The sequence below is a fragment of the Ranitomeya imitator genome, chromosome 10, assembly GCF_032444005.1.
Source record: "Ranitomeya imitator isolate aRanImi1 chromosome 10, aRanImi1.pri, whole genome shotgun sequence".
Classification (NCBI taxonomy): Eukaryota; Metazoa; Chordata; class Amphibia; order Anura; family Dendrobatidae; genus Ranitomeya; species Ranitomeya imitator.
The window spans coordinates 133,872,465-133,895,648 of record NC_091291.1 but is presented as its reverse complement, the minus strand read 5'-3'; the positions used below and the strand labels follow the sequence as shown (position 1 = coordinate 133,895,648).

At 47.9% G+C, this 23,184-nt stretch overlaps 1 protein-coding gene across 1 annotated transcript in view; it reads right to left on the bottom strand.

Moving 5' to 3' along the window:
- LOC138652257 (uncharacterized) overlaps positions 1 to 14,660 on the bottom strand; it is an 83,615-nt gene extending 68,955 nt beyond the window's left edge. The window contains exons 1-4 of the mRNA XM_069743024.1: positions 14,652 to 14,660; positions 3,031 to 3,192; positions 1,530 to 1,712; positions 1,279 to 1,402 (exon numbers count right to left, since the gene is read on the bottom strand). Of these exons, the coding sequence (XP_069599125.1) occupies positions 1,279 to 1,402; positions 1,530 to 1,712; positions 3,031 to 3,192; positions 14,652 to 14,660 (478 nt within the window). The remainder of the gene's footprint in view (positions 1 to 1,278; positions 1,403 to 1,529; positions 1,713 to 3,030; positions 3,193 to 14,651) is intronic.
- Between the last annotated feature and the right edge of the window lie 8,524 nt (positions 14,661 to 23,184).

Below are 23,184 nucleotides of genomic sequence, written 5' to 3'. Positions count from 1 at the left end.
GACGTTATACATTGGTGGGGGGGATGAGGGGCCTGATGTAATAGATTGGGGGGAAGAGGGGCCTGATGTTATACATTGGGGGGATGAGGGGCCTGATGTTATACATTGGTGGGGGGATGAAGGGCCTGATGTTATAGATCAGGGGAAGAGGGGCCTGATGTTATACATTGGTGGGGGGATGAAGGGCCTGATGTTATACATTGGGGGGATAAGGGGCCTGATGTTATAGATCGGGGGGAAGAGGGGCCTGATGCTATAGATCAGGGGGAAGAGGGGCCTGATGTTATACATTGGTGGGGGGATGAGGGTCCTGATTTTATACATTGGGGGGATGAGGGGTCTGATGTTACAGATCGGGGGGATGAGGGGCCTGATGTTATAGATCGGGGGAAGAGGGGTCTAATGTTATAGATCGGATGGAAAAGGGGCCTGATGTTATACGTTGGGGGGATGAGGGGTCTGATGTTATACATTGGTGGGGGGATGAGGGGTCTGATGTTATAGATCGGGGGAAGAGGGGTCTGATGTTATAGATCGGATGGAAAAGGGGCCTGATATTATACGTTGGGGGGATGAGGGGTCTGATGTTATACATTGGTGGGGGGATGAGGGGCCTGATGTTATAGATCGGGGGGATGAGGGGTCTGATGTTATAGATCGGATGGAAAAGGGGCCTGATGTTATACGTTGGGGGGATGAGGGTCCTGATTTTATACATTGGGGGGGATGAGGGGTCTGATGTCACAGATCGGGGGGATGAGGGGCCTGATGTTATAGATCGGGGGGATGAGGGGCCTGATGTTATAGATCAGGGGAAGAGGGGCCTGATGTTATACGTTGGGGGGATGAGGGTCCTGATTTTATACATTGGGGGGGATGAGGGGTCTGATGTCACAGATCGGGGGGATGAGGGGCCTGATGTTATAGATCGGGGGGATGAGGGGCCTGATGTTACAGATCGGGAGGATGAGGGGCCTGATGTTATAGATCAGGGGAAGAGGGGCCTGATTTTATACATTGGGGGGAGGGGCCTGATGTTATAGATCAGATGGAAAAGGGGCCTGATGTTATACATTGGGGGGATGAGGGGTCTGATGTTATAGATCGGGGGGGAGGGGTCTGATGTTATAGATCGGGGGGGAGGGGCCTGATGTTATATATCTGGGAGCGATGGATGTAAATAAGAAACCAAGTCCGTGATTAGACGCATAGATCAGTACAATGTATTTATCGTTATCTTTGGAAAACGTGCACATTAATAGCGACAATAAGACTTACCGCTACATTTGACCACATACACAGACGGAGCGCCGCCCGGGTGCAAGGAGCAGATTAGTTTCTCCATCGTTTTATCCATGGCAGGTACCCCGTCCGTCCATCCGTCCTCTGAAATGATGGGCACCTGAGGGAGTGACACCAGACTATGACGTGTTACATTGGTTGTGTCACCGTGTCTCCCACAGTCGGAGATCTGACTCAGGAATGTTGTCATCCGTTTTGCAGTACATATATATATATATATTTCATACCTTTCTTCCTGAGGGGTCGGTGGAGAGCAGCTGGGGGGTCTCTTCTACACATTGGATCTGCAATAAGTATTTCTGCTTTCTCCTGCACTCAGCGTTACAGATGAGATCAACGTCTTCTGTCCGACAAATGCAAAGTCCGAGAAAGTGGTCGTAGCCGTCATAATGTTCAGGCTGCGCACAAACCTGGAGAAGAGAAAGTAGACAACGTGCGCCAATGAAAATATCCAGCACTTGGGACGAACAGTCTGATATTCTTGGAAATAATGTTCCATTAAAGCGCTGTGGAAAATTAATGACAGCGAGAAAAAAATGTGTATTAGATGTTTCCTAACATTTTTGCATTCTGAGGAAATTTCCTCCTGGAAATAGAAATATGTGGTCAACTGGGCGTTACTGTTTTCCCAAGTCAGTGTGGCAGGTCCCTACAGTCAGGAATGGTCTCTACATTCAGGAGCGGTCTCTACAGTCAGGAATGGTCCCTACAGTCAGGAATGGTCCCTACAGTCAGGAATGGTCTCTACATTCAGGAGCGGTCTCTACAGTCAGGAATGGTCCCTACAGTCAGGAATGGTCCCTACAGTCAGGAATGGTCCCTACAGTCAGGAATGGTCTCTACAGTCAGGAATGGTCTCTACAGTCAGGAATGGTCTCTACAGTCAGGAATGGTCTCTACAGTCAGGAATGGTCTCTACAGTCAGGAATGGTCTCTACAGTCAGGAATGGTCCCTACAGTCAGGAATGGTCTCTACAGTCAGGAATGGTCTCTACAGTCAGGAATGGTCCCTACAGTCAGGAATGGTCTCTACAGTCAGGAATGGTCTCTACAGTCAGGAATGGTCCCTACAGTCAGGAATGGTCCCTACAGCCAGGAATGGTCTCTACAGTCAGGAATGGTCTCTACAGTCAGGAATGGTCTCTACAGTCAGGAACAGTCTCTACAGTCAGGAATGGTCCCTACAGCCAGGAATGGTCCCTACAGCCAGGAATGGTCCTTACAGTCAGGAATGGTCCCTACGGTCAGGAATGGTCCCTACAGTCAGGAATGGTCCCTACAGTCAGGAATGGTCCCTACGGTCAGGAATGGTCCCTACAGTCAGGAATTGTCTCTACAGTCAGGAATGGTCCCTACAGTCAGGAATGGTCCCTACGGTCAGGAATGGTCCCTACAGCCAGGAATGGTCCCTACAGCCAGGAATGGTCCTTACAGTCAGGAATGGTCCCTACGGTCAGGAATGGTCCCTACAGTCAGGAATGGTCCCTACAGTCAGGAATGGTCCCTACAGTCAGGAATGGTCCCTACAGTCAGGAATGGTCAGCACTGACCAATATTTATTATAACAATGCTTTTCTTATCCTATCGGCACGGTCGTTCTTGCTGACATGGCCGCCTGCCTGCAAGAATTATTGCCGTAATCTGCAGCAGATTTCAGTGCAGAATCTGCACCATAAATCCATAGAAAATCTGTAGGGATTAATTTCACAAGCACTGCAGAAAGATTACCTGCTGGGAACAGTAGTCCTTCCACTCCTGCTGGCTTAGGCACTTTCCTTCCTGGCTGCGAGTGGATCCATCTCTACAGATATCATACACAATCTGCACACAACTAACCCCATCGTCTGTGGGATGATGGCCGGCAGCACAGGGACACCTTCCATCACTAGGCTGGAGCAGAGGAAACAGATAATAGTACGCGGCGCAGATGTAGCGGAGCCGACATTGTCATCTAACTAAACTTTCTTTTTTGTTTTAAATAATTTTGTCCAGGATTTAAAGTTATTAAACTTTGCAAATAACTTTATTTGGGGGATTTGTTTTCTTTCCTGAAAAAAAGAAAATGGCAAGTGTTCTCCAAACCCAGTTCATTTACTGCCGTCATGTGGAGTACCGCTGATGGCAGTGATCGTCAGCAAAGGTCTCCCCCTCTGATTGCTGAGCTCATAACAACAATCTCCTGCAGCAGCTTCTCCAGAGTTAGTGACACAGATGCTGAGCTGACCCATCACTGCCATCAGCTGTACACCACATGATCTCCAGAGTTAGTGACACAGATGCTGAGCTGACCCATCACTGCCATCAGCTGTACTCCACATGATCTCCAGCGTTAGTGACACAGGTGCTGAGCTGACCCATCACTGCCATCAGCTGTACTCCACATGATCTCCAGAGTTAGTGACACAGGTGCTGAGCTGACCCATCACTGCCATCAGCTGTACTCCACATGATCTCCAGAGTTAGTGACACAGATGCTGAGCTGACCCATCACTGTCATCAGCTGTACTCCACATGATCTCCAGCGTTAGTGACACAGGTGCTGAGCTGACCCATCACTGCCATCAGCTGTACTCCACATGATCTCCAGAGTTAGTGACACAGGTGCTGAGCTGACCCATCACTGCCATCAGCTGTACTCCACATGATCTCCAGCGTTAGTGACACAGGTGCTGAGCTGACCCATCACTGCCATCAGCTGTCCTTCACATGATCTCCAGAGTTAGTGACACAGATGCTGAGCTGTCCCATCACTGCCATCAGCTGTACACCACATGATCTCCAGAGTTAGTGACACAGATGCTGAGCTGACCCATCACTGTCATCAGCTGTACTCCACATGATCTCCAGCGTTAGTGACACAGGGGCTGAGCTGACCCATCACTGCCATCAGCTGTACTCCGCATGATCTCCAGAGTTAGTGACAGAGATGCTGAGCTGACCCATCACTGCCATCAGCTGTACTCCATATGATCTCCAGCGTTAGTGACACAGGGGCTGAGCTGACCCATCACTGCCATCAGCTGTACTCCACATGATCTCCAGAGTTAGTGACAGAGATGCTGAGCTGACCCATCACTGCCATCAGCTGTACTCCATATGATCTCCAGCGTTAGTGACACAGGTGCTGAGCTGACCCATCACTGCCGTCAGCTGTACTCCACATGATCTCCAGAGTTAGTGACACAGATGCTGAGCTGACCCATCACTGCCATCAGCTGTACTCCACATGATCTCCAGAGTTAGTGACACAGGTGCTGAGCTGACCCATCACTGCCATCAGCTGTACTCCACATGATCTCCAGAGTTAGTGACACAGGGGCTGAGCTGACCCATCACTGCCATCAGCTGTACTCCACATGATCTCCAGAGTTAGTGACACAGGTGCTGAGCTGACCCATCACTGCCATCAGCTGTACTCCACATGATCTCCAGAGTTAGTGACACTGGTGCTGAGCTGACCCATCACTGCCATCAGCTGTACTCCACATGATCTCCAGCGTTAGTGACAGAGATGCTGAGCTGACCCATCACTGCCATCAGCTGTACTCCACATGATCTCCAGAGTTAGTGACACAGATGCTGAGCTGACCCATCACTGCCATCAGCTGTACTCCACATGATCTCCAGAGTTAGTGACACAGGTGCTGAGCTGACCCATCACTGCCATCAGCTGTACTCCACATGATCTCCAGCGTTAGTGACACAGGTGCTGAGCTGACCCATCACTGCCATCAGCTGTCCTCCACATGATCTCCAGAGTTAGTGACACAGGGGCTGAGCTGACCCATCACTGCCATCAGCTGTACTCCACATGATCTCCAGAGTTAGTGACACTGGTGCTGAGCTGACCCATCACTGCCATCAGCTGTACTCCACATGATCTCCAGCGTTAGTGACAGAGATGCTGAGCTGACCCATCACTGCCATCAGCTGTACTCCACATGATCTCCAGAGTTAGTGACACAGATGCTGAGCTGACCCATCACTGCCATCAGCTGTCCTCCACATGATCTCCAGAGTTAGTGACACAGGGGCTGAGCTGACCCATCACTGCCATCAGCTGTACTCCACATGATCTCCAGAGTTAGTGACACAGGTGCTGAGCTGACCCATCACTGCCATCAGCTGTACTCCACATGATCTCCAGAGTTAGTGACACTGGTGCTGAGCTGACCCATCACTGCCATCAGCTGTACTCCACATGATCTCCAGCGTTAGTGACAGAGATGCTGAGCTGACCCATCACTGCCATCAGCTGTACTCCACATGATCTCCAGAGTTAGTGACACAGATGCTGAGCTGACCCATCACTGCCATCAGCTGTACTCCACATGATCTCCAGAGTTAGTGACACAGGTGCTGAGCTGACCCATCACTGCCATCAGCTGTACTCCACATGATCTCCAGCGTTAGTGACAGAGATGCTGAGCTGACCCATCACTGCCATCAGCTGTACTCCACATGATCTCCAGAGTTAGTGACACAGATGCTGAGCTGACCCATCACTGCCATCAGCTGTCCTCCACATGATCTCCAGAGTTAGTGACACAGGGGCTGAGCTGACCCATCACTGCCATCAGCTGTACTCCACATGATCTCCAGAGTTAGTGACACTGGTGCTGAGCTGACCCATCACTGCCATCAGCTGTACTCCACATGATCTCCAGCGTTAGTGACAGAGATGCTGAGCTGACCCATCACTGCCATCAGCTGTACTCCACATGATCTCCAGAGTTAGTGACACAGATGCTGAGCTGACCCATCACTGCCATCAGCTGTACTCCACATGATCTCCAGAGTTAGTGACACAGGTGCTGAGCTGACCCATCACTGCCATCAGCTGTCCTCCACATGATCTCCAGCGTTAGTGACATAGGTGCTGAGCTGACCCATCACTGCCATCAGCTGTCCTCCACATGATCTCCAGAGTTAGTGACACAGGGGCTGAGCTGACCCATCACTGCCATCAGCTGTACTCCACATGATCTCCAGAGTTAGTGACACTGGTGCTGAGCTGACCCATCACTGCCATCAGCTGTACTCCACATGATCTCCAGCGTTAGTGACAGAGATGCTGAGCTGACCCATCACTGCCATCAGCTGTACTCCACATGATCTCCAGCGTTAGTGACACAGGTGCTGAGCTGACCCATCACTGCCATCAGCTGTCCTTCACATGATCTCCAGAGTTAGTGACACAGGTGCTGAGCTGACCCATCACTGCCATCAGCTGTACTCCACATGATCTCCAGCGTTAGTGACACAGGTGCTGAGCTGACCCATCACTGCCATCAGCTGTCCTCCACATGATCTCCAGAGTTAGTGACACAGGGGCTGAGCTGACCCATCACTGCCATCAGCTGTACTCCACATGATCTCCAGAGTTAGTGACAGAGATGCTGAGCTGACCCATCACTGCCATCAGCTGTACTCCACATGAGTTTGTTCTGGTAATAATATAGCTAATAGACTGGGGAAAAGCCAGAAATTGACAGAAATAAAACTAAGAAAGTTATTTGAAAAGTTTCAAAACTTTCCATGCTGGACAAAATACTATGAGTATCAAACTTTAGTTACTTTTTAACTGTTTCCATTCTGTATAGAAATAACTTTCCAAAGCAACTGCAGTTAAAGAAAAATCAATGAAAGATCTCTTTAGTTTTTACCTGGAATACCCTTCCCTCCCCACGGCAGATACATGTAGTTTGTCCTTCGTCAGGCTGCACGGCTTCCGATCCGCAAGAAAAACAGGACTCCTGACCCGCCACATGGTTGAAGAAACCCGCGGGACATTTCACACACTGGGTCGAAGGATCCAATTCTGTTCTCAATCTGAAATAACCTATGACAAAGAATAATACATTATTGCCACTTAAAGACCCCTCTTTCCCCCCTAGAGCCAACACGACTTTGGAACTTTACCCCTTCAAGAAGGGGGCAATTTGAAAAAAAAAACCTTTTTCCCATTGACTTTAGCTGTATGAGGGTTTTGGGGTCTTTTGCGGGACGAGTTGTAGTTTTGAAAGACACCGTTTATTCAACCACATAATATACTGGAAACAGGAAAAAAAATTCAAGTGGGAGTAAATGGAGGGAAAAATCTAAACTAGTGCAAAATATTTAATTTGTGTGGCCATTTTTTGAGAATTTTTACTTTTTCATTTTTCCATCAATGGAGCAATGTGGGGGGTTTGTTTTTTAGTGCTGAGGTTTTTTATATTTATTGCTACCGTGTTGGGATGTTGACGATGTTTTGATGGCTATTATTACATTTTGGGGGGAAATAAGGAGACCACAACCACCAGCACCCCACCCCCCAGTTATTCTAATGTATCAATTTGTTTTTGTATTGTTTACTCTAAGGGTTAGGTAATGTTATAGTTTTCATATAAATATGATTTCCATGCAGCACCCCTGATATATTATGATGTCCCCACAGCACCCCTGATATATTATGATATCCCCACAGCGCCCCTCATATACTATGATGTCCCCACAGCACCCCTCATATATTATGATGGCCCTACAGCAACCCTCATATATTATGATGTCCCCACAGCACCCCTCATATATTATGATGTCCCCACAGCACCCCTCATATATTATGATGTCCCCACAGCACCCCTCATATATTATGATGTCCCCACAGCACCCCTCATATATTATGATGTCCATACAGCACCCCTCATATATTATGATGTCCCTACAGCACCCCTCATATATTATGATGTCCCCATAGCACCCCTCATATATTATTATGTCCCACAGCACCCCTCATATATTATGATGTCCCCACAGCACCCCTCATATATTATGATGGCCCTACAGCAACCCTCATATATTATGATGTCCCCACAGCACCCCTCATATATTATGATGTCCCCATAGCACCCCTCATATATTATGATGTCCCCATAGCACCCCTCATATATTATGATGTCCACACAGCACCCCTCATATATTATGTCCACACAGCACCCCTCATATATTATGTCCACACAGCACCCCTCATATATTTTGATGTCCACACAGCATCCCTCATATGTTATGATGTCCACACAGCACCCCTCATATGTTATGATGTCCCTACAGCACCCCTCATATATTATGAAGTCCACACAGCACCCCTTATATATTATGATGTCCACACAGCACCCCTCATATATTATGTCCACACAGCACCCCTCATATATTATGTCCACACAGCACCCCTCATATATTATGTCCACACAGCACCCCTCATATATTATGATGTCCGTACAGCACCCCTCATATATTATGATGTCCACACAGCACCCCTTATATATTATGATGTCCCTACAGCACCCCTCATATAATATGATGTCCACACAGCACCCCTTATATATTATGATGTCCACACAGCACCCCTCGTATATTATGTCCACACAGCACCCCTCATATATTATGTCCACACAGCACCCCTCATATATTATGTCCACACAGCACCCCTCATATATTATGATGTCCCTACAGCACCCCTCATATATTATGATGTCCACACAGCACCCCTTATATATTATGATGTCCCTACAGCACCCCTCATATAATATGATGTCCCTACAGCACCCCTCATATATTATGATGGCCCTACAGCACCCCTTATATATGATTATGATGTCCACACATCACCCCTCATATATCATGATGGCCCTACAGCACCCCTCATATATTATGATGTCCACACAGCACCCCTCATATATTATGATGTCCACACAGCACCCCTCATATATTATGATGCCCACACAGCACCCCTCATATATTATGCCCACACAGCACCCCTCATATATTATGATGTCCAGACAGCACTCCTCATATATTACATAGTAACATAGTAACATAGTTAGTAAGGCCGAAAAAAGACATTTGTCCATCCAGTTCAGCCTATATTCCATCATAATAAATCCCCAGATCTACGTCCTTCTACAGAACCTAATTGTATGATACAATATTGTTCTGCTCCAGGAAGACATCCAGGCCATCATATTATGATGGCCCTACAGCACCCCTCATATATTATGATGTCCACACAGCACCCCTTATAAAATATGATGTCCCTACAGCACCCCTCATATATTATGTTGTCCACACAGCACCCCTTATATATTATGATGTCCACACAGCACCCCTCATATATTATGATGTCCACACAGTACCCCTCATATATTATGGTGTCTCTACAGCACCCCTCATATATTATGTCCACACAGCACTCCTCATATATTATGATGTCCACACAGCACCCCTCATGTTGTGAATTCCGCTCTTGGGCTCCCTCCGCTGGTTGTAAGTGGCACTTTTGTGAGTTCTGCTCTTGGGCTCCCTCTGGTGGTTTTAAGTAGAATGGCTGCTCCTTGGATTTAGCTGTCAGCAGCTGCTTCCACTGATTGTCTATTCTGCTCGGCTATTTAGCCTGGCTCTTTCCTTCAGCTTGTGCCACTTGTCAATGGTTCCTGGTTGGATTCACATCTCTTTGGATTTCCCTGTTATCCTGACCAGTTCAGCAAAGCTAAGTCCTTGCTTGCTCTTTTCTGTCCACAAGTTGTGGACTTATCCGTTCTGTGCTTTCTATGTTTGTCCAGCTTGTCAGTATGAATTAATTCTGTGATGCTGGAAGCTCTGGGAAGCAGATTTACCCTCCACACCTTTAGTCAGGTGTGGAGATTTTTGTAAACTCAGTGTGGATTTTATGTAGTGTTTTATACTGACCGCACAGTATTTCATCCTGTCCTATCTATCTAGCTAGACTGGCCTCCTGTGCTCATCCTGGTTTCATTCTGTGTATGTCTTTTCCCTCTCCACTCACAGTCATTACTTGTGGGGGGCTGTCTATCCTTTGGGGATTTTCTCTGAGGCAAGATAGTTTTCCTGTTTCTATCTTTAGGGGTAGTTAGTTCTCAGGCTGTGACGAGGTGCCTAGGGAGTGTTAGGAGCATCCCACGGCTACTTCTTGTGTTGTGTTGAGCTCAGGGACTGCGGTCAGTACAGATACCACTTCCTTCAGAGCTTGTTCTATGTTGCTCCTAAACCACCAGATCATAACACCCCCATATATTATGATGTCCACACAGCACTCCTCATATATTATGATGTCCCTACAGCACCCCTCATATATTATGATGTCCACACAGCACTCCTCATATATTATGATGTCCACACAGCACTCCTCATATATTATGATGTCCCTACAGCACCCCTCATATATTATGTCCACACAGCACCCCTCATATATTATGATGCCCCTACAGCACCCCTCATATATTATGATGCCCCTACAGCACCCCTTATACACTATGGTGTCCCTACAGCATCCCTCATATATTATGATGTCCACACAGCACCCCTCATATATTATGATGTTCCCACAGCACCCCTCATATATTATGATGTTCCCACAGCACCCCTCATATATTATGATGGCCCTACAGCACCCCTCACCCATTAAGATGCCCACACAGCACTAAACATCACCTCTCACACATTTTGAGGCCCTCACAACACACATCCCACATTAAATGACCCCCACAGTATCTCTCACCAAGGTAGCATGATCCCACAGTGCCCCTTACAAATCATGATGCCCCTACAGTCCCCTTCACACAGTATAATGCCCTCTGAGAGCCCCCCACACACAGTATGATGTCCCTCCCACATTATGGCACTACCCCAGTACTCTCATACATTATTCTTCTACATCACGCCTCACACATTGAGGACACCAAAGCATCCCTCACACATTAAGTTGCCTCCAGTGTCTCTCACACATTAAAATGACCCCACAGTGCCTCTTACAAGTTATGATGCCCCATAATGCCCTTGACATAGTATGATACCTCCATAGTGCCCCTCACACATTATGATGCTCCCACAATAACTGTCAAGAACATCTGCGCCCATGCTGTGTGAGGCGCACTGCCTATATGGTGGGGCATGGAGCAAGCAGCTCCTTCCTCTTCCATTGTATTCCACTGTATCAGAGTCCTGTGGATCCCATGGATGAGGACAGCTGAAACCAGGACACACTGCCAACCTTGCTGATCAGCTTCACAAATCTGTGAATCTCCCGCGAGGGCCAAGACAGTTATAGGAAACGGTGACAGCCAACAAGATAATAAAAGAAATCAGCTAAAATCAGCTATAAATCGGTGATATCCAGCGTAATGAGCCGCGCAGCCACTTACCTGGCGGACACGTCACCTGTCTATCAGCGGATTTGGCACAATTTCCACCATATTCGCAGCTCGCGTTTTGCCGAAGAGATTTTATAGGACCAATTATGCAAGATAATATCACATAAACAGATAGGAACCAAAGCTGCCGAGTCATTTTGAGCGGCTGGAGAGAAATGACACAACGTAAGCTCCGCTGATATGGCTCTGCCCCTGAATAATGCATCCACAGTGAAAGTGGAGGAGGCTCCTTACAATATTGATGAAGCCGGCGGCGAAGGAAACTTTCATTAGTGAGTGTAACTTGCATGGGGGCATGTGTGAAAAAGATAAGCCGGAAAATACCGTTCTGATCGCTATCGTTATGCATATTAGGTCAAATAAATCTTTATAAATATTGACTCTTTATATTATTTATTGTGCATCTAAATTAAAGGATGCAGCAGAGTTAAATTTACCATTCGTTGCACTAATAGACAAAGCAACACGGGCCGTGGACATTGGTGCAAAGAGGAGCCGGAGAGCACGGTGGAATAGCAGAGCTGGACGTGCAGTTGCGCAGTCTGCTAGGTGCCGCTTATCCAGCTCTGCTGTTCCGTTCGCCTCCTGACTTATCCAACACTTACATCAAGACTTAATACATAGTGAGCCATGACATTCATACTCTCAACTATGTGGGAACAGTTTGGGGAAGACCCATTTTTGTTCCCCATTCACAAGCTCCATACAGGATCCTCCTGATGAAGCAGGGCGAAACATGTATTGGGGGCATCAGGGTAATGACTCCATACAGAAGCTGAGTTTGCTACTTTGCATTGATGCGTTTTACTTGGACTATGTTCTACTCGGGGATTCCATGTTTGGTTTCTTTATGAGGTTTATCTTCCTCTGGTTCGGCCCTCTTTGTATGCATTTATATACATATGTTTGCATTTTCTGCATTAATATATGTATATATGCATTTTTTTTCTTGCACATTGTACAGTTTGTATTTTTGCACGGGTCTCTAGAGCCAAACTCCTTTTGCACTACCCGCATTTAGAAAGCTGCCATTTATACTTGTTGGATTACCGTTTGTCACCTATCCCTATTTTTGGAGCTTCCTTGCTGTATTATGTGTTGTATTATGTTTATTATTATGTATTATATATTATGTATATGTATTGTATTATGTTTATTATTATTTATTATATATTATGTATATGTATTGTATTATGTTTATTATTATTTATTATATATTATGTATATGTATTGTATTATGTTTTGTGTATTTTTTATTCCCCCCCAAAAAAAATTCATTTTTATAATTTGGGGATTTTCCTTTCGCTCATCGCAGCCTGAGGTTATTCTCAGTTTCTTTGCTTCCACAGATTTTCAAAGTTAGGAAATAAAGGATGGAGGTTGGCATTTAATAACAGATCTTGAAGACTTGATACTTATTTTTATACTATAGGACAAAGCTGTGTGACTTTTGTGCAAAGTCTTTCGACCAACCTTTTTTAAATCGCAGGGGTGTGAACTTATTAAAGTTATGACTTATGCATCGCAGTTCACAATGGTGCCACTGGGTGGCGACAACTCACTGTCAGTCCGGAGGAGCTGAAACGCGTTTCGTTCCGTGTATTTCGGAATTGATCGCGTCCGGTCTCATCGTATGGAGCCGTTATTTGTCACTCGTTCGTCATGCTGGAGATTGCACGCTGTACGATGTCTACTGGGTGTTTGCATTGTCTCGTGTAATGATATAGAGGCAGATTTGCATGAATGGGTCACTCATTATATCGCACACATCGTAGCGGAGGGTGCACACTCCAAGATGGCGCCGCGGTGTGTACGTTGTCTAGTGTAAAAAGTGAACGATTAGGATTCTGAGACTTATTGCAACATGCGGGACGCAAATATGGCGGCTGAACCTTGGGGATCTGCGACACAATGGATCTGGAGAGCGGGGAGACTGCAGATAACTAACCCCAATACAGATCGGAGGCAGCAGAATTTTACATTCCTAATTTCTAGGAATTATTTTGTGGCTCTGTAACTTTCCATCACTCTTATTCAGTGGGAGGTTTCTCTTCATCAGCATTCTGCCGGCACCATAAGTGCTAGAACTGGAATTGGCACTGTACCGCAGCTCAGCCCCATTCACTTCAATAGAGCCGAGCTTACATACTTTTCTGCAGCTTCATTACAGCCAAGAGAGCAGGTTTTGGTGCAGAAAAAAAAAAACGCAACAAAAACCCCACGTGTGAACATAGCCTTAGGAGGAATAACAGAGAAAATGCAGAGTTGTGCGCATTATATGTCTGGAGCGTTAGCAGGTTCTCCTATATTGGAATTCTGGGCTGGATTACCCCAATTTCTGGATTATTGGTTGCCAGATAACAGTAATTTTATGGTTTCTGTTCGCAATGCTGCTACATGCTTAATAACGCTCTTCCCCTTTCGGAACGTCGCATGTGCCTTCACGTTTCCTTCTCAAACGTTGTGGTTTAGGAAACAGAGGTTTCATTATGCTTCGCTTTCTAAGGAGAATTCCTACAACAAAGTAGTCGGTTATTCTTGGGTAATTGCTAATTTGGAAACAGGACAACATGAACTTTACGCTGCCAGTAAACCTGCGATACGGAAGGTTCTACTACTGTCTGACTTACGGAAAGGTGAGAACTCCTATCTAATAGTAAAGTCTCCCCCCGAGACCTCAACTTCTCCAATAAAGACTTATTTTTGGAAATGTATCAATGACCCCTGAACTTTCTGCTATGTGCTAGATCCATCTACAATACTCCGCTGTTATGATAGGATGACTACGTGCTGCCTGGTGGATTCGCTCCATGAAGTAACCCCTTCTTGTGGGCGCTGTGCTTGGAGGCGTTGAGAGCCATACATGTTCCTCCACCATGGCAGACCACAACTTCTCCAAGCTGGTCCTGCTGGTCCTTGGGTTGTGACGTCACTACCATCCAGACATCTCGCCATGTTCCTGCTCCACACAATTATGCCAATGTCGCGTGGACGCAGCAGAGCAGTGCAGTGCAGTGATTGGCTGCTACAGTCCTTTACCGCGACATTGGTGGGAATGACATCACTATTGGAGGGAGTGTCGGTGGAGGACGTAGAGGGCCACAGTGGCGGGTATAGTATTTTTTGACAACTCAAACTCACTTTAAACATCCCTTAGGAAGAATAACTTTTGCAAGAAAATCTGGTTATGGCTGTCGAAATTTAGTTCTCTATGACAAAGCCACTGACAGATATCCCTGCCGGAGACTTGCCTCTAGGAGAGTACAGCAATCGGCAGTCCAAAAATCAGACATGACAGATCGACATCTCCGCTAATGATCACTTGTCCTGGGCCCCCATGCACATTATTATGTTGGCTGATCCCCTCAATATCGGTGGTTGCAGCCAATATTAGTCTAATCATGTGTATGGGGTGCTCTAGGCTCATCCCTCGGATTTTATCTCTCTTGCACCCGTTATCTCCATCTGTAACTTTATGACTAGAGAGGAGCCAACCAGAACTTAAAAGTTCGGCGTTCGCACTGGACAGTTTGTATCCAGTGCTAAACAATGAACACTGACATTCCCCGGAAATCTGTTGCAACGTTTGGAGTTCCGGGGGAAGTCCATTGCAATGTTCAGAGTTCCGGGGGAAGTCCATTGCAATGTCCTGTGTTCCGGGGAAGTCCATTGCAAAGTTCGGAGTTCTGGGGGAAGTCCATTGCAAAGTTCTGTGTTCCGGGGAAGTCCATTGCAAAGTTCGGAGTTCTGGGGGAAGTCCATTGCAAAGTTCGGAGTTCTGGGGGAAGTCCATTGCAAAGTTCTGTGTTCCAGGGAAGTCCATTGCAAAGTTCAGAATTCCGGGGGAAGTCCATTGCAATGTTCGGAGTTCCTGGGGAAGTCCATTGCAATATTCTGCATTCGGGGGGAGTCCATTGCAATGTTCAGAGTTCTGGGGGAATTCCATTGCAAAGTTCGGAGTTCTGGGGGAAGTCCATTGCAAAGTTCTGTGTTTCGGGGGGAGTCCATTGCAATGTTCAGAGTTCTGGGGGAAGTCCATTGCAAAGTTCGGAGTTCTGGGGGAAGTCCATTGCAAAGTTCTGTGTTTCGGGGAAGTCCATTGCAAAGTTCTGTGTTCCAGGGAAGTCCATTGCAATGTTTGGAGTTCCGGGGGTAGTCCGTTGCAATTTTCGGAGTTCCGGGGGAAGACCATTGCAATGTTCTGCATTCCGGGGGGAGTCCATTGCAATGTTCAGAGTTCCGGGGGAAGCCCATTGCAATTTTCGGAGTTCCGGGGGAAGTCCATTGCAATGTTCGGAGTCCTGGGGGGAGTCCATTGCAATGTTTGGAGTTCTGGGGAGAGTCCATTGCATTGTTCAGAGTTCTGGGGGAAGTCCATTGCAATGTTCTACGTTCTGGAGGAGTCCATTGCAATGTTCAGAGATCTGCGGGAAGTCCATTGCAATGTTCAGAGTTCCGGGGGAAGTCCATTGCAAAGTTCTGTGTTCCGGGGAAGTCCATTGCAATGTTTGGAGTTCTGGGGGAAGTCCATTGCAATGTTCTGTGTTCCGGGGAAGTCCATTGCAATGTTTGGAGTTCCGGGGGATGGCCATTGCAATTTTCGGAATTCAGGGGGAAGTCCATTGCAATGTTCGGAGTTCCGGGGGAAGTCCATTGCAATGTTTTGCATTCTGGGGAAGTCCATTGCAATGTTCAGAGTTCCGGGGGAAGTATATTGCAATGTTCGGAGTTCTGGGGGAAGTCCATTGCAAAGTTCGGAGTTCCGGGGGAAGTCCTATGCAAAGTTCTGCATTCCAGGGAAGTCCATTGCAATGTTGGGAGTTCTGAGGAAAGTCTGTTGCAATGTTCAAAGTTCTGGGGGGAGTCCATTGCAATGTTCGGAGTTCCGGGGGGAGTCCATTGCAATGTTGAGAGTTCTGGGGGAAGTCCATTGCAATGTTCTGCGTTCTGGGGGAAGTCCATTGCAAAGTTCTGCGTTCTGGGGAAGTCCATTGCAAAGTTCTGCGTTCTGGGGAAGTCCATTGCAATGTTGGGATTTCCAGGGGAAGTCCATTGCAATATTCTGCGTTCTGGGGAAGTTCTTTGCAAAGTTCTGCGTTCCAGGGGAAGTCCATTGCAATGTTCGGAGTTCCGGGGGAAGTCAATTGCAATGTTGGGAGTTCCGGGGGAAGTCCATTGCAATGTTCGGAGTTCCAGGAGAAGTCCATTGCAATGTTCGGAGTTCCGGGGGAAGTCCATTGCAATGTTTGGAGTTCCGGGGGAAGTCCATTGCAATGTTTGGAGTTCCGGGGGAAGTCCATTGGGAGACAGGGAGAAGGATAGAGAGAAAGGAACCAGAAACCGAAGTTCCAAAGGTCCGCTCATCCCTACTTATGACACTGGCGAAGTTGAAACCTTTGTTGCAGCTTGCAAACTATTTTCTGCATATTTCTACATTGTTACGATAATAGCCAGAATATAGTTTGGTGACGTTCCCGATGGGGCCATATACCGGCATAGGAGAGGGTTAGGGTGCAGATGTAATAATGTTTCAGGGATTAGACTCATCTTCTTGACACTTTGGATTTTGGGACGTGGGACACTGCTGGGGACACGCTGCTCTGCAGTATTCCGGGGAGGCAGTATACGGCATCTATGGCACTATTACTTTGAGAGCTCTATGTATAGCAATGTTATTTTTGGGATGACAGTAGTTATGGCTCCATTATCTCTGCAGTATTGTATTTAGTGCCACAGTATTCGGGGCGGCAGCTGTACGACACTGTTAGGGCACCAGAATGGGAGCTTTGGGTTGAGAAGGAAGGAAAGATAATGAATAAGGAAGGAGCCTAAGATGTCTTGATAATGAAGTCTGAAAAGATGAGTTGTGGCTGCAGGAACTTGTCATGGCAGTCAAGTCCATAAAAGAGAGCCTGGATTGAGAAAAGACATCATCGTGAGCTATTGGATGTAACTAGTTGTGTCTTTTGCATCAAAACATCAAAAAGCAGTGGGTTGCAGATCAGACTACACACGGGTGATATGGGCTCCCCTGGTGAAGTGTATTCTCTGAAAGTCAGGGTGAGCAGCGCGACTAGAGCCATTGATGCAGCAGAGCCGGACATGCCAGATGGCACATTGATCAGCGAGCTACAGGGCATGCAAGATGGCAGATAGGCAAGTGACGCTGGAAGCATTCGATGCATCTGGAGGACACGAGAGCAGCAGAGATGTACACAGCTCAAAAAAATAAAGTGAACACTAAAATCCAACATCCTAGATATCACTGAATGAAATATTCCAGTTGTAAATCTTTATTCATTACATAGTGGAATGTGTTGAGAACAATAAAACCTAAAAATGATCAACGTAAATCACAACTAATATCCCACGGAGGTCTGGAGTTGGAATGATGCTCAAAATCAAAGTGGAAAATGAAGTTACAGGCTGATCCAACTTCAGTGGAAATGCCTCAAGACAAGGAAATGATGCTCAGTATTGTGTGTGGGCTCCACGTGCCTGTATGATCTCCTTACAACGCCTTGACATGCTCCTGATGAGGCGGCGAATGGTCTCCTGAGGGATCTCCTCCCAGACCTGGAGTAAAGCATTCGCCAAATCCAGGATAGTCTGTGGTGCAACGTGACGTTGGTGGATGGAGCGAGACATGATGTCCCAGATGTGCTCCATCGGATTCAGGTCTGGGGAACGGGCGGCCAGTCCATAGCTTCAATACCTTCATCTTGCAGGAACTGCTGACACACTCCAGCCACATGAGGTCTGGCATTGTCCTGCATTAGGAGGAACCCAGGGCCAACCGCACCAGCATATGGTCTCACAAGGTGTCTGAGGATCTCATCTTGGTACCTAATGGCAGTCAGGCTACCTCTGGCGAGCACATGGAGGGCTGTGCGGCCCTCCCAAAGAAATGCCACCCCACACCATTACTGGCCCACTGCCAAACCGGTCATGCTGAAGCATGTTGCAGGCAGCAGATCGTTCTCCACGGCGTCTCCAGACTCTGTCACATCTGTCACATGTGCTCAGTGTGAACCTGCTTTCATCTGTGAAGAGCACAGGGCGCCAGTGGCGAATTTGCCAGTCCTGGTGTTCTGTGGCAAATGCCAAGGTAAAGCATGGTGTTGGGCTGTGAGCACAACCCCCATCTGTGAACGTCGGGCACTCAGACCATCCTCATGGAGTCGGTTTCTAACCGTTTGTGCAGACACATGCACATTTGTGGCCTGCTGGAGGTCATTTTGCAGGGCTCTGGCAGTGCTCCTTCTGTTCCTCCTTGTACAAATGCTGAGGCAGCGGTCCTGCTGCTGGGTTGTTGCCCTCTGACGGCCCCCTCCACATCTCCTGGTGTACTGGCCTGTCTCCTGGTAGCACCTCCAGCCTCTGGACACTACGCTGACAGACACAGCAAACCTTCTTGCCACAGCTCGCATTGATGTGCCATCCTGGATGAGCTGCACTACCTGAGCCACTTGTGTGGGTTGTAGAGTCCGTCTCATGCTACCATGAATGTGAAAGCACAACCAACATTCAAAAGTGACCAAAACATCAGCCAGAAAGCATTGGTACTGAGATGTGGTCTGTGGTCCCCACCTGCAGAACCGCTCCTTTATTGAGGGTGTCTTGATAATTGCCAATAATTTCCATCTGTTGTCTATTCCATTTGCACAACAGCATGTGAAATTGATTATCAATCAGTGTTGCTTTCTAAGTGGACAGTTTGATTTCACAGAAGTTTGATTTACTTGGAGTTATATTCTGTTGTTTATGTGTTCCCTTTATTTTTTTGAGCAGTGTATATACATTCGGGTACCTTGTAGCAGGAATGCGGCTAGACAGGAATAACAGATGTATATGCAATCTGGTACATTTTACAGAGTTGTGAGTGCAGCAGGACGTGAAATCAAGATGATTTTTTAAAATGATATTATTTGTAAAAAAAAAATAAAATAGTGCAAATGTACACATATCTCGATCCACAAAGATGCCACCGCTAAGCCAAGTGCAATCCAGCAAAACATCTGATCACATTCGGACCAATGTTAATCTATGAAGCTACGCTTGGGTCTGTTTTTTTTTTTCCTGCAGATTCTGACAAAGAAAAAAAAAATCACTGCATGATATTGATCCAATATTCGGATCGTACTCGACCATGCAAGTCAAGGAGTTCATGGAAACCATTGGACTGCACTTGGATGACATCAGAGTGCAGTCGGATTTCTGCGCACTGACAGAATGGAGCAAATAGAGACTTTCTTTTTCTCCATCTTCTCCTCATTTGAGAAAACCAGATCACATTATGCTGACACTCTGATCAGAGCGTGACTAACATAAGGGTCCTGCTTTTCTCGGATGAGAGAATCTACGGCCGTCTGCACCTGCACTTGGTGGCAGCGCGGCTTTCATTATCAGCGAACCATTGGTGCAGGAGGCTTCTCGCAATAAATCTTGCAAGTTTGCATAGGATTTTGTTTTCTGATTAGTATCAGAAAAGATTGTGTTCACCAGATGAACCTTATCCTGATCCCGTCCCACGGCGCAGAAAAGGCTAACTGCGAACTATGATAATATCTTTGCAAGTTAATATTTGTAAACCAAAGCGCGGTTTGTAGAGTTAATATTTTATCCTGAATACTTAGTTTATCATAAATAAATGAATTAAAGAATTGATTTCTCATACACCGTGATTTTTTTTTAAAATATGAACCATTTCAGCCGTCTCCTCTCCATTTTCTCCATAACAAAAACTTGCAAACTTCAGCTTTACACTAACTTTATAAGTAAGTAGCAGATGAGACATTGTGCAACTATTGTATGGAGTCAGCAAGAACATATTTGTTCCGTGTCTGCATTATTTTACACAAATAAACCCTCTGGATCACCTGGATCTCGAGTTGGCAGAAGTATCGTGTGTTGAAATCCCTGATTGCCTCTTCAACTTTCAATAAGATTTTTGATAAGAAATTGTACATTCCCGAGATGTTTTCATTAAATAGAGAACAGGCGGATAAAACAAGTTTTGCATTATCCCGACGTGCGGAAAGAAAAAGACCTTAAGAAAAACTGCAACATTTCAACGGTTATTTATGACCCTCGCATAATACGTGGCGGATCTACGTCCCGACTGGAGCGACCAAACCATCCAAACCCTGTGTGTAGACAGTGAGGGAAATAAGTATTTGATCCCTTGCTGATTTGGTAAATTTGCCCACTGACAAAGACATGAACAGTCTATAATTGTGTGCGGTGACTGTGTAATAAGCCGGCGCTGGGACGCGGTAAGACAGATGCTGCAGAGCAGGGATAAACTATATTATTTAAAGGGAATCTGTCACCTCATTGTTCGAATATAAAGTGCGGCCACCGCCATCAGGGGCTTATCTACCGCATTCTGTAATGCTGTAGATAAGCCCCCGATGTATCCTGAAAGATTAGAAAAACAAGTTAGATTATACTCACCCAGGGGCGGTCCCGATCCAGGACCGATGGGCGTCGGGTCCGGGTCCGGCGCCTCCCATCTTCATGCGGTGACATCCTCTTCCTTGCTTCCTGTTGCGGCTCCTGCGCAGGCGAAAAATGAGGTGACAGATTCCCTTCAACAGTGGGAAAACTCCTCACAGGGAGAGAGTAGGGGAAACAAAGGGTAAAACTGAATTAAGTTGGTTAACTAAACAGTCTCTTGTTAACGGTTCCTCTTATCGTGACTCTGTAGCCTGTCACACTCTGAAAACTCTGTGGATCGCAGAATGCCGGCAGCGGTCGGTGTGGTGTCTGCTGGCGTCCTCGCCCAGCACACGGTCCTTCTTCTGGCGACAGCGGGTGGTCTCCGGTTCTGCCTGCCGAGCCCCTAGTCCATATATCTGTGGAGTAGGAGAGTAGAGCTCACCACAAGATTCCCCTCGGCACGTATCCTCAATCAGCCGCTGTGACCTGAAGGGCTGCGCTGCAATGTTTTACCTGGCATGTGCCTCTCTGGTATCAGCCGACACCCGGACGTCTGTACTGCGATGCTCCGTCGATCACACGCTCCCCTGTGCACCCGCCGGTTTCGGTGACTCCCTCACTATGTCATCCTTCTCTTCACGCCTCGGCCTGTCACTCCGTCGATCACACGCTCCCCTGCGCACCTGCCGGTTTCGGTGAGTCCCTCACTATGTCGCCTTTTCTCTTCACACCGCAACCTGTCGCTCCGTCGATCACACGCTCCCCTGCGCACCCGCCGGTTTCGGTGACTCCCTCACTATGTCGCCCTTTCTCTTAATGCCTCAGACTGTCGCTCCGTCGATCACATGCTCCCCTGCGCACCCGCCGGTTTCAGTGAGTCCCTCACTATGTCGCCCTTTCTCTTCACGCCGTGGCCTGTCGCTCCGTCGATCACACACTCCCCTGCGCACCCGCTGATTTCGGTGAGTCCCTCACTATGTCGCCCTTTCTCTTCACGCCGTGGCCTGTCGCTCCGGTGATCACACGCTCCCCTGCGCACCCGCTGATTTCGGTGAGTCCCTCACTATGCTGTCCTTTCTCTTCACGCCGTGGCCTGTCGCTCCGGTGATCACACGCTCCCCTGCGCACCCGCCGGTTTCGGTGAGTCCCTCACTATGTCGCCCTTTCTCTTCAGGCCTCGGCCTGTCACTCCATTGATCACACGCTCCCCTGCGCACCCGCCGGTTTCGGTGAGTCCCTCACTATGTCGCCCTTTCTCTTCACGCCGTGGCCTGTCACTCCATTGATCACACGCTCCCCTGTGCACCCGCCGGTTTCGGTGAGTCCCTCACTATGTCGCCCTTTCTCTTCAGGCCTCGGCCTGTCACTCCATTGATCACACGCTCCCCTGTGCACCCGCCGGTTTCGGTGAGTCCCTCACTATGTCGCCCTTTCTCTTCACGCCGTGGCCTGTCGCTCCGTCGATCACACACTCCCCTGCGCACCCGCTGATTTCGGTGAGTCCCTCACTATGTCGCCCTTTCTCTTCACGCCGTGGCCTGTCGCTCCGGTGATCACACGCTTCCCCTGCGCACCCGCCGGTTTCGGTGAGTCCCTCACTATGTCGCCCTTTCTCTTCACGCCGTGGCCTGTCGCTCCGGTGATCACACGCTCCCCTGCGCACCCGCCGGTTTCGGTGAGTCCCTCACTATGCCGCCCTTTCTCTTCACGCCTCAGCCTGTCGCTCTGTCGATCACACGCTCCCCTGCGCACCCGCCGGTTTCGGTGAGTCCCTCACTATGTCGCCCTTTCTCTTCACGCCGTGGCCTGTCGCTCCGGTGATCACACGCTCCCCTGCGCACCCGCCGGTTTCGGTGAGTCCCTCACTATCTCGCCCTTTCTCTTCACGCCGTGGCCTGTCGCTCTGTCGATCACACGCTCCCCTGCGCACCCGCCGGTTTCGGTGAGTCCCTCACTATGCTGTCCTTTCTCTTCAGGCCTCGGCCTGTCACTCCATTGATCACACGCTCCCCTGTGCACCCGCCGGTTTCGGTGAGTCCCTCACTATGTCGCCCTTTCTCTTCACGCCGTGGCCTGTCGCTCCGTCGATCACACACTCCCCTGCGCACCCGCTGATTTCGGTGAGTCCCTCACTATGTCGCCCTTTCTCTTCACGCCGTGGCCTGTCGCTCCGGTGATCACACGCTCCCCTGCGCACCCGCTGATTTCGGTGAGTCCCTCACTATGCTGTCCT